This window comes from Diabrotica undecimpunctata, chromosome 3 (genome assembly GCF_040954645.1).
Source record: "Diabrotica undecimpunctata isolate CICGRU chromosome 3, icDiaUnde3, whole genome shotgun sequence".
Lineage (NCBI taxonomy): Eukaryota > Metazoa > Arthropoda > Insecta > Coleoptera > Chrysomelidae > Diabrotica > Diabrotica undecimpunctata.
The window spans coordinates 33,752,660-33,765,599 of record NC_092805.1 but is presented as its reverse complement, the minus strand read 5'-3'; the positions used below and the strand labels follow the sequence as shown (position 1 = coordinate 33,765,599).

At 35.8% G+C, this 12,940-nt stretch overlaps 1 protein-coding gene across 2 annotated transcripts in view; it reads left to right on the top strand.

Moving 5' to 3' along the window:
- Positions 1-10,643, top strand: part of LOC140436662 (D-altritol 5-dehydrogenase-like) — a 33,907-nt gene extending 23,264 nt beyond the window's left edge. For both annotated transcript variants that reach the window (XM_072525668.1, XM_072525667.1), the window contains 5 exons: positions 3,924-4,090; positions 5,419-5,616; positions 5,674-5,860; positions 10,337-10,444; positions 10,501-10,643. In XM_072525668.1, the coding sequence (XP_072381769.1) occupies positions 3,924-4,090; positions 5,419-5,616; positions 5,674-5,860; positions 10,337-10,444; positions 10,501-10,612 (772 nt within the window). In that variant the 3' untranslated portion in view covers positions 10,613-10,643. The remainder of the gene's footprint in view (positions 1-3,923; positions 4,091-5,418; positions 5,617-5,673; positions 5,861-10,336; positions 10,445-10,500) is intronic.
- The last annotated feature ends 2,297 nt before the right edge of the window (positions 10,644-12,940 follow it).

The window sequence follows — 12,940 nt, the reverse complement described above, 5'->3', positions numbered from 1 at the left end:
TGGTGGGCGAGGGGACACCGGCAATCAGAATACTTTAACAGTTTGAGCTTTCTTACAATGACTTATTTTAAATGTATATGTTAGTATTCTATTGCGTGGTATATGCCTCGAACTCCACAGAGATGCCGGCCTTCTCATTTCGTGTAGCCGCGTTCCCTCTCCTCGAGAGATGCACAAGAATACCGGCAGTGTCGACTCTTCCTACTGCCCGTCGCTTCGTGTCACTTCCTTTCGTAAATAGTATTTTCCATCCTGTAAGGACGGTTACTACACTACTCAACAATTGAAGTGGATAATTTTAAAATTCCTAAAATTAACATATAAAACTATTTTTAAAACAATTGCCTGTACTATACTCTATATGCTATCTTTATTGCCAATATTTTTTGCATGTGGTTTTTTTCTTCCTATTCTTATCGGCCCTTATCTCGTACAAAGAGAGACATGTTGTTCCAAACATGAATATATCATTCGTATAAAAGTGCTTGTATTGGCTTTACCAGTTGTCAATAAGTCAAGAAATCTATTTATCACAAAAACATTATGCCGCAAAGACGTTTAGAATTAGTGCAGCTCGAGCAATTAGTTCATTGGATCCAACAAGGCATAACTCAACAAGAGGTTGCTATGAGGCTAAATGTGTCGCAAAGTGTGATAAGTCGTGCATGGAATCGGTATGTAGCAACTGGATCTGCAACATACAGGCATGGAGGAGGAAGAGTACGATCTGCAACTCGTCGGCAAGACCGTTTTGTAGTTCTGGCGGCAAGAAGAAACCAAACACTCACGGCTTCCAGAATTAACAGTATCTTCAGGCATGCTACTGGACGAGCGATTTCCAGTCAAACTGTCGGAAGACGGTTACATGCATCCAATTTAAGGGCTAGAGGGCGCGCTACCCATCCACGACTAACTAGGCAGCAGCGTGCATGCAGATATCGCTGGGCGATGGAACACTATCAGTGAAATTTCGAAAATTGGAGGAATTGTCTCTTTACTAACGAGTCCAGATTTCGTTTGTATACGAATGATGGCCTAATATTGGTGTGGAGGGAAAGAGACAGCGTTACAATGAAAATTTGAGAGTCCCAACCACTCTTTTTGGAGGTGGATCCGTTTGCGTGTGGGGAGGCATATGTTTTGACGGTCGCACGGACTTAGTCGTCTTAATTAATGAGACAATGACTGCTACACGATATCAAGACAGAGTCATAGTACCAATAGTTGTTCCATTTTTTGGTGCAATAGGCGAACAATTTGTTCTGATTGATGATAATGCTCGCCCTCACCGTGCGAAAATTGTCAACGAGTGTATAGAAGCTCATGGCATTACAAGAATGGAGTGGCCACCGTGTTCACCTGATATTAATTGCATTGAACATGTTTGGGCCGAAATGTCTAGGCAACAAAACAGGCTCCTTCAACCGCCCCAAACCTTAGATCAGTTGGCCAATATATTACGCGCGATTTGGGAACGTATACCGCAGCAGTTCATCAATAATTTAATAAGAGGTCTTCCAAATAGAGTTAGAGTACTAAGGCGACACAGAGGTGGAACCAAACACTCCACCACCAGAAAATAAACAAAAATTTTACAATTTTTGTTTATTCTTTATATATTTTGTTTTTGTCTATTTATCCCCAATCTGGTGGAGATTTTTTTTTCTTTAAGAATTTCTTTCTTTCGGTTCATCTGTATGAAAATACGAAGTAAAAATAAATCTTTATTTATATCACTCCATTTTTCTATTTGACCTTATAAACAAAAAATAAAATACACATTTTCAGAATATCCACTTCAATTGTTGAGAAGTGTATTTGCATAAGGTTTCTGGTGACGAAGCGTTATCGCAGCTGGAAAACCAATTATAAGCCCACTTGGGGCCTTTATTCGCTCTTTACCGTTGCAGGTCCCAAAGAAAAGACCACTGTCTTTTCTATTTCAAAAGCCCGTGTCTTACTGGCAGGCAGCGTTCGTAGTCAGCACGCCGGTTCTTGAGCTTCGAAGGTTTATCTTCTAAAATGGATGAAGTCTTCTTTTATTCGACGTCTTCGACGATATTAGGTTACTGAATTAATAATAAAACTCAAAGTAGTGTGGTGGCGACACCAGGCCAACAAGGTCTAGCGGGGCTGGTAGTATATGACGACTAGATCCCGATCGGAAGATGTGCTGCTCTTTTATACACTTAGTATTTGAGAATTCGCAGCAATCTTCAGCAGCAAAGCAGTTAATAACGAGGTTTGTGATTGGCCGGCCAAAGTGACAATCATCGTCGTGATTGGTCACTTTGGCAGTAGACATACTTAAATATTAAGTATTTAAAAATGTATAATTAAAAAAATACATAAAAAAGACTTGACATCTACTACTGACTATATTATAATTGAAAAAACGACAAACGCGTCAATCGTGTTCCAGTATTCAAATTTCCTGATATAGTCTTAAAACAATATTCTCTACCTAGGTTGAAAATTACGCAAGCAAACGAAGTAACCTCAGCTTTATAATCTACAGAGTAAACGATTCCATTTGCTCCGTGTAGTGTGGAATGAGTTTTCTGTCATTTTTTATTATTCTTTGGAGCCTCCACATTTCTTGCGTATTTTGGCGCTGTTCTTCCATTTCTTTTACATAATTGTCCCACTTTTGGCTCATATGTTCTAGTAGTTCCTGTTTAAGTTGTCAGTTTAGTAGATTTGCCCTATTTTTGTCTTCCTGGTTTCTTGTTTTTCTGGCTCTCTTTTTGGTTCTGTTCTTTTTCCTTATTATTTCTTCATTTTCTATTTGATATCTCTAAACCTTCCCACGCGTATTGTATAGTCTTCTTTAGTAGTGCTATTTCTTAGATCTTCTTTTATAATGTTTTCGAACGATAGAACTTTTGTTTCATTCTAATGCTTACTTTTTGAAATGTTTCTACTGAAATTTGGCCCCTTTCTTTTCTGTCTTTTTTTTTTTGGTCTTCTTCCCATGTGCCTATTTCTACGAATATAGGGTTGTGATTTCCTGATCCTTTGTTTAATGTTTGGAATTCTGTTTATTTGTCCTATGGTATTAACTACCATTATATTCAGACGGGTTGGTAAAACATCTCCTCCTTGAATGAGTTCGTTCGATGAACCAATTGCCATGGCGTCTTCCCTGTTCACTAGATAGTTATTTAGTATTTTTCCGCTGCTGTTTATAACTCTATCATTCTGGTTAGCAGATCTGACGGTTAGGTCTCCTATTATTATGGACAATTCCTCTATGTTCAGGAACGCTTCCAAAGCGTTGTCGTTTAGAGGATCTCTGGCCTTACATATGCTGAAGTGATCCTTATTTCTCTCTGTTTTATTTGAACTTTTATTGTCGTTGCTTCCGTAAGAGCTGGAAGTCGGTTGAAGAGTGTGAATTATTCCTTTTCTCACTAGGATAGCAGTTCCTCCTAAATTTATAGTCGTTCCTGGTTCCTGTAGACGTCGTATCCTAGAAACTTTATCTTTATGTCATGAGTAAGCTTTTTCCTGAAATTTTCATGAAGTGTTCCGATTAATTAGTTAGTCCAGCACGTTTACATTTGTTCTTATTCCGCTTGAGTTCAAGGAGCCTATCCTCAGATATTCCTTTGCTTCGTTTCTTAGTTCAACGCTAATAAACATTTTTAATCTGCTCGTTGACCATTTTTATGGCCAACTCTTCTAATATTGTGGCTAGTCAGAATTACCGTATTTTACGGTCAGAAATTTGGCAGAGAATTAGACATTCTTGACAGATTTCAGAAAAACAATATTACTAAACGTGAAACAGGCAAAGCACCACTTGAAAATTATGACATAACTATAGAAATACTAATTAAACTAATTTATTATTTTACTTATAATGTACGATTTAATCAGTAAAAATAATTCTAGTACTGATAATTGATTAATCATTTTAGTGGATGTCTGTGCTGCGATCACTGCCATTCAGGAAACCCTCATTATTGCTCAATAGGTGGAATCAGTAATACCATTGGAATCTTTAGGAACGGAGGATGGGCCAATTATTGTGTGGCTCCTGTGGATCAAGTCCATAAACTAAGTGATTCCATTACTCTGGAACAAGGTAACTGACATATTGTAATAATTGTGTTAAAAAAAGGAAAAATAATAATTTAAAGCGGGAAAAATATGCACGTATTATTTGAAGACATGTAACAAACCCCACTTAATAATGAACTTATAAATGTAGCCCTTTCATCTTAAATTAATATATTATTTTTCTAACGTATAACGTATTCCTTAACCGCTAGATAGATCTAGTGAGTTTCTTTAGTTACCCCGTAGTCTGGATTTCAGTCTGGATTTTAATCGGGGCAATTAATGTATCGTAATTTCACATAAAATCAATTGTTTATTCTAAAGCGATATATAGGTACTCGTGGCGAGTATGTAATGAAGAATTCACAAATTTGCTAATACTATTTTTGATGTAAAGATACATCGAAGATATAAATAAGAACTGGGAAAAAATGAAAGACAACATTGATGAGCCAACATTCAAAGCTTTAAAAAAAACGAGAAGCCTACCTGAAGCATCAAATACTTTGGAATCCAGAGAAGCCTATGGAAGAATAAACAATGAAACAAGAGCTGATAAGAAGACCAAAAAAACTAATATTGGAAGCAGTTTACAAAAGCTCATGATCTAAGCTCAGCATCATTGAAAGGTTTACTCAGCTGACTGGTTTCGTTCTCTCCTATTTTAAGGTTTTTTGCCTCTTTTTCCAGATGCCCTGCTATTATTAAGGAGTTGTGAGGCTACTTGATTTGCTGTGATGCTTGGAAAATTGTTTGCTCCTTACTAGGGTTCTGGTTAAGATTCTTCAGTAGTTTCTAAAGGTCTACTATTCTATGCCACGCATAGACGTTAGTCCTAGCTACGTAAGCAGTTGTTAACACTATAACCTGAGCCAGAAAGTTACACGAATGGAAGATGTACAATAAACCAATTGGCTGGATTACGACCGCTTAGAACGAACAGCAAACGGCTTCCGAAAAAAAAAACATGTGTATAAAGCATGACCTGAATATTGAATTAATAACGCAGTTTATGAAAAGAAGACTAACTTGGCTGGTTAGGGCACTTACACGTTTAGATAATAAACAGCAAAATACCTGTTAAGCGAATATGAGACGACATATAGACTAAAAGAAAAGAAGAGGAACACCTAGACTTGGAATAGTCCGGTTGGGAAGTTATTAAAGCAGAAATGTAAACATGGTATATACCGTTAAATATATCCTATCAAAACAGGAAAATTGAAATATCTCGGACATATTAAACGTGGATACTTATACAACTTGCTCCAATTGATTATTTAGGGAAATAGTCACATAATTTCAAATAATTATACTTGCATACTTTATAATTATTATTCTTTTTTTTTGCAGCTGCTTTAGCGGAGCCACTATCGTGTTTAGCCCACGGATGGGACATCATAAGTCCAGTTACAGTGGGACAGAAAATTCTAATCACCGGTGCTGGAATTATTGGAAACCTGTGGGTCTGTAATCTACACTTGCAAGGACATAAAAACGTCACCGTTTCTGAGCCAAATTCAGCTCGACTAGACATGCTTAAGAAATTGAGTAAGTATTTAAATGAGAGAATCGAAGGAGTATTTAATACGAAAAATTTATTTGTAGATACTGGTTATAGTCTTATTACCCCAGATCAATTGAAAAAGAATCAACAAGCTGATCCTAATTACTTGTTTGATCTCGTTATTGATTGTAGTGGATATGCACCAGCTGTGGAGCATGCGATATCTTTACTGAGTAGAGGAGGAAAACTATGTATATTTGGCGTGGCACCACCTCATTCAGAAATAAAGTGAGTATGGGTGATTGCGAAATATAAGATAAGCAATCGATACAATATTTTGTTAGGTTTGGTCTCAATTGATCAGTTAAGATACAGTATCTCTATCTCTATTTATCTTTGATAAAATATTTAACTGTTTTTGACACGTTTATATAGCACTGTAAAGTCTATTTAGATTATCGTCATTTCCATACAGAAATATACATTTGACACATTTCTGATCGTATGTTTGTTAATTAAGCTTTTCGTTTGAGATCGAGAGTAGTGAATCGATGTGAAGTCCCGCTATTCTATGACGCTACTCGTGACGACGCCATCTTGTAGCGCTAGTTCCGTGACGCACGTATCAGCATTTCACTATAGAGAAAAAAGTAAAATAGAACGCCAGTACAGAAGCTTCGTTTCAACAGGAGATAATTCACGTGGCACCAAAGTAACCATTAGTTGAATGGATTGCACCCATGTCGATTACTTTCATTGAAGGGCTTTGTGATATATTATATTTTTCGTTGTGTTGCCAGGTGCGATAATAAAGAAAGTGGAGGGTTTGCCTACAGGTCAACATACTAGGTACAATTGACATAAGAGAAACAAATTATTTTCTACATTTAGTCTACAAACATTCAAGGATTAGCCTTGTCATTTATCGTCGATGTTTATCGTCATATCGAATGCAAAACAAATCGGATATTAAATTCGTTAAAATTCGAATGATATATCGGTTGGTATCATCGGAAATCTCGGAATTCAGGGAATGGGAACTCTTAATCCTTAAATTTTGCAATGAGTAACGTCGCGTGTATTATATTGCCTATAATTTTCGACACCACCATTACTAGTTTTAGTTGGTTTAGATTTATAATTATGACGACGACCTAGCAAGCCTTTAGTTGTAAATTGTGCACTGGTAAGCCAAGCACACGTCTTGGTTTGTTATATATTCAAGGGATTTGACAGAGATTTGGGAATGCAGTGGACTAACGATTTTATCCCATATCCTTGTTCTTTGCTACTAAAATTGTTTTTTCGCTCAACCAATTATTGACATCACGACATCGTTATGTGCAGTGGCGGATCCAAGGGAGGGGGTCACGGGGGTCATGACCACCCCCAAAACAAAATTAAATATGAATCAAATAATCCTAAAAAAATTAATTTAAAACCCATCAACCCTATAAGCTGGAAGTCAAGAGTTGAAATGATTCAAACTTATTTATTCTAGGGGTAAGTGTAGAATTATACGGAAGCCTTTTTAAATTGCTCTTTAAAAAAATCAACAATTCTAAATACAGTAATACCTCGACTAAGACTTCCACGAATTCAGAGTTACGCGATTTCAAATTTTGTCAATTCGTCATTTGAGTGCCAGAGGCTCGTATAGTTTCTCGTCAAACCTGTCGTCAAAACCAATCTGCTAACTCTTGCGAAGAATATTTCCGAAGATCCATTTATTTACCCCTTTTAGACAATACCTTAACTGATTTAGAAGAACGACTTTCACCGAAAGTTATGAATCTATTTATTCTTCAAGTCGTTTTACCTAAAGCTGATAACACACCAGAAGATAAAGTTGCATTAAAAAAATTGTTGACACTAGAATATTATTGAACCAACTACTTACTGCATATTCCACAGTAGAACAAGAGTTTTCACTGTGGATTCAAAAGTGGAAAATAATGGAAAACTTCCAGATTGTTTTTAGAAGTATTAGAAAACTGCGATATTCATATGTATCCAAATATCAGAATATTTCTGCAAATATTAATTACACTACCAGTCAGTGCAGCAACAACAGAGCGTTCTACGCTTAAGCGTCTAAAGACTTGGCTTAGAAATAGAAAGGTTAACTGGTTTAGCACTCATCAATGTGCATCCTGAAATTTCTCTAGATGTTGATGCAATCATAGAGCGATTTGCTAAATCGGATAGGCGAAAAGAATACATATTTATAAAATTATATAATATTTACTTATCTTATTCTTTTAGTATTTTTAATCACTAAACTTTTATTTACCACTCGTTGCAGGCTGTTGCTGACAATTCGTGAGAAACATTTCAAATACCGAGTAAAAAAATATTTTACTCACTTATAGCCTAATATGCCTAATTATAGAAATAACTATTCCTTAATTATATTATGTTTTTTATTGAATACTACTACTACTTGTCGGCTTATAACGTTCTCCGCCGTTTTCCGACTTCCAATCTTCCAATCTTCAATAGGTCTTCTTCTATGGACCTCTCTTTCAGTTCTTTATTGATTGTCTACTTTGCCAACTTTTTCTCGGTCTACCTCGTTTTCTCTTTCCTTTTGGTTGCCATTTTAATCTTTCCTTTGGTATTCGTTGTTCACCCATTCTTTGTATGTGTCCGAACCAGATAAGTTGTTTTGTTGTTAGGTCATCTGTGATTGTTCGTTTGATTCCCATTATTTCTCTAATGGATTCGTTGGTAATCCTTTCTCTTCTAGATGTTCCTGCAGATCTTCTCCAAAAATCTTTTTAGGTCGCTTTCAGTTGAATTTCATTTTTTGTTGAATAAATTAATTTAAATAAAGTGCTGTTAAAATTATTCTTAAGGTTTCTTCATCATTGCGGAAGGGTGGCTATAACTACAGCAAATTGCTCTCTATCTTTAGCTGTTCTTAGTGTCGAATGTGTGTCCATGCCTGTCCAGTCTCTTACATTCTTCGGCCAGGAGCATTTTTTTCTTCCTGGACCTCTTCCTTCTACTTTCCCTTCCATTATGAGTCGTAGAAAGTTATATTTTTCTTGTCTGTAAATATGTCCTAGATAACTCGTTTTTCTGTTGTTTACAATATTTAGGAGTTCTCTCTCAGTCCTCATTCTTCTCAACACCTCGTTATTGGTCACACGTGCTCTGTCCAGGAAATCTTCAGCATTCTTCAAAAAATACACATTTCAAAGGCTTCAATACGTCTCATACTTGTAATTCCGAGAGTCCATGTTTCCACTTCGTATAGCAATAAGGAATAAATGAATGTTTTTACAAATTGATATCGGATATCCAACGATAAGATAGAGTTTATTAGGAATATTTGATACATTCATTAATGTTTACACTTACATTGAGTTATTACATTTAAATTACTTAACTTTGGTTTATACTTATTTATCCTTGGTTTGTTCTTGATTTTGTAGCTATAGGATAGGTGGGTTTAAATTAATTGTCTTTAAAATACCTAGTTTAAATTGACAGTCCTTGATTTTTCAGTATTTATATTTTAATAACTTTCCTTTGGTTTAATAGTCTTGTACACTTGATTTTACTGTCATAGAGTATGTGGGTTTCAATTATTTTCTTTTGTTTAAGTTTAAGACCCCTTAATGTTGTACCCTTCTTTGCACCCGTAAGGTATTTGTGTTTTAATAACTTCTCATTGGTTTAATATATCGCCTAAAATAATTATTGAGAGAATGATTCCCTTAGATGAGGCACAAATCATATCAATCGTAAAGGTGCAAAAATCTAAATCCCATATCAAAATCACCCTTAGGACCCATGACCCCCCCTAAAAAAAATTTCTGGATCCGCCACTGGTTCTGTGAGTGGTTATACAGTAAATAATGCCTCTCTAGTGCCAAACCCTAGTTGGTTTTCTGTTATTCAATCGTCTTTTTTTCTAATTTTTTGTAGACACGTTCATTGTATCACTCGCAAGAAGACATTTAAAACATGGGTCATCAAGCTGACCGTTCTATATTCTTCATATTACATTGCGTTTGGTTTTACTAATTTATATGCGGTTATGGTATATTAGAATGGGTTACAATTCTACTAGTAAATCAATGTGGTTCTCTGTTCGTAGTCGTAAGATTTCTGTAGGTATTTCATCAGGTCCCAAGACTTTATAAATTTTGAAACGTGTTTATGCTTTTTCTATTTCCCCTTTAGTAATTTCAGGTCCATTTCTTCCTCTTGGTTCTATTATCTCTATTTTTTCGTCATCTTCAATTAGGACTTCTATATATTCTTCCCATCTATTTATTTTCTCTCTTTCAGTACCTTTTTCTTGTATATGTCAGCTAACAGCTTCTTTAATTTTCAAGTATATGCTAAAGCTGTCATGTTGTTTTTTCAAATCTTTCTATTTCTGAACATTTTTCTAATAGATATATTTTTTTTTATTTTATTGTTCTATTTACGTTTTTAAATTGTTGTTGGTATTTATTATTGTATTTTCTCCATTCCGATATTAATGCCTTTATTGCTTGTGTTATCCATTGTTTGCTTTTAGAGTACATATATCAAAAATTTGTTTAACTTACTAATATATATCTCCCGCCAATTGTCGTTGTACGATAATTTCCAGGATATTCTTTAACTACAGATTTTAAATTTCAGATTCTAAAAAACTAATTACTGAACTTTGAATGAAGTTGTAATATTTCGATACCACTTTTTAAAGTTTTACGTCCATTCGTAAATTATTATTATCATTATTAAGGTATTGAATATTTTTAGAATAAAACCTTTTGAGATATACATGAAGGAATTAAAAATTTACGGGGTATTGGTTAACCCCTTCAGCTTTCCCAAGTCGTTGGGTTTATTGGAAGCCATGGGTGACAGGTAAGACAACAATGAAGAGCTTATTTTTGGGGTTCTAAGAAATTTATGTTTTGCAGGTATTTAAATTATGAAAAGATTGGAATTAAGACGTTTGCATTGAAGGATTACGAAGAAGCTATAACTTTATTAAAGAAAGGTACCATAGCAAAGGCTGTGTTTAAGCTTTAAACATTATAAATAAATATTTTTACGTTTGAAATTTTGTGTTTTATTTTCAATAATGTATTTAAAAATACTGCCAGACATTTTTAAATTAAAAACTGCAATTATTTCTCAATATAGTGTCCTTTTGTAAGAAGTATCATCATCATCATCAAACAGTCTTTAGTTTTGTCCACAGTTGGACATAGGCCCAAAGATTTTCCATTTATTTTTATTTCTTTTTACCTTTGTTGCTGTTGCAACCCAATTCGTCGAGATTCTCTTGATGCCATCTGACCAGTGGGTGAGACGTCTGCCCTGGCTGCGTTTATCACTGCTTGGCATCCATTTCGGAATCTCCCATCTCGCAATCGTGCTACACGTCCTGCAAATCTCTTTTTAAAATTTGTAATGCGTTAAGATTTCTCCATGTTGTTATTTTTGAATTCTCTACCAATATCGCTTATGACTTTCTCGGATCCAGCCCTCTACATCCCTACGTACTAGAGACTTTGATACTCCCAGAGTCACAGCCGGTTCGTTCGATTCGTTTGATCTTTTTTTAGCAATTTACTCTGCTTTTTCGATGCCCTGGTACCCAGACATGCTCAACCTTGTTCCGGTCTGGGTTCAAACCGGTTCATTCCGTTTTTCTATGCAATCCTAAATCAGTTTGAGTGTCATTTCCTCACACGCCTTCTGCAGCACTGATAGCTCCAGTGCCTTCAGTGCTGCTTGACTAAAATATATGGAACTGCTCTTTTTCAACTATTTCCTCTTTATTTCACTTTGAACATTGCAGTATCACATAAATTTTTGCTTGGAAAACGGTGCTAAAACCAAAGCTTTCGCTAATTCTTTGATTTTTTGAGTATATTCCTGCCCCCCACACGCTCTGTAGTTTTGAATACGCCTGTGTACCAGATCTTAACTGTTGGTTGTGACGCCCCTATTTCTCCATACATTCTTCTTTCGAATCGACACCTTGTATGAATTCTTAAAATTCTATCTTTTTGTCATGTGGTCCGGTTCGGCATTAAAGATGTCCTTCATTACAGTTCTTGTAATACTCATATGCCATCTCCTTTCATTGCAAAGTTTCATTGATTGCGTTATTCTATAGGCTCCCAATCTTGCATTTATTTTTATTATCAAATGCAAGAAAGACAAGCCCAGTAGACCCTCTATAGCTGCTGTTCTAGTAGTTGGCACCAGTTATCCACACACATGCAAGTCTTTGCACCTTGTTGAGTTTGGTTTATGCAGCTGTTTGAAGTATCTTAGTCCATCACATTGGTGCTAGACTGCTCGTCATTTTTCTAATTGCTGGTTTCAGGTAAGTTTCGAGTCTATATAGCCCGAGATACTTCACCTCTCCCTTTAACTCATTTTTTGACCCCGCAAGAACCTAATCCCTCTAATTTCTGTCTTTGTGTGAAAGCTACTCTGGTGGATTTGTGGCGATTATATTCAGCTCATCCAAATAAGTCCATTGTCTCACTATCTCTAGGGCCTCGTTCATACGATCTCTGATGATCGTATTGTATTTTCCTGGCTTGATGATTACCATATTATCCGTATATCCAATTGGTTTATCACCATTTGCCTTCAAAGTTCCTATTAGTCCGTTCATCAGTAGCTGCCGTAGTAGTGGGGACAGAACTCCCCCTGTGGGTATCCTCTATCGACACGGGCCAACACGGCCCCTCCAATAATGGTGGTATTTTTCCTGAGCATAATAGTCTATCCAGTTCAAATAAATATCGTCAACTCCTTTACGTCTCAGCGCATTGGTTATAGATATTAGCAAAGTGTTGTTGAAAGATCTATATCCAAAAAGGTTAACAGCATCACTTCTTTATTTTCAATCGAGTTCTCCACTTTTTTATGAGAGTAGAGTGCTGTCTCGGTTGAATTCCCTGCTCTATAGCCATATTGTTCTTGATGTATTGGAGTGCGTATCAATATTGCATATTGTGAAACACATTTCCTGTGTTTCTTCTCAGTACTCTCATCTCTTCCGGTTCCAGTAGCCTTTGCGTTCTGGGTGTGTCGGTTCTTGTTTCTGATGCATATGTCATTATTGGTCTTACACTGGCTTTATAAATTCTTGACTTTATCTCAGTGTTAATGTGTCTGTTTTTACATATGATTATTTCTTTGTTTCCCATTCTGTATCCTCTTCCTTTGTTAACGCTTTAGATGATTTCATCCGTGATCAAATTGAAGAGCATGGGGCTCAATGAATCCCCTTGTCTTATTCCGCTGCCTATTGCTATAGATTCTATAAGTTGCCCATCTATTCTGACTTCCGTTTTATTGTTTTGGTAGATGTTTTCGAGAGTTTTTATAATA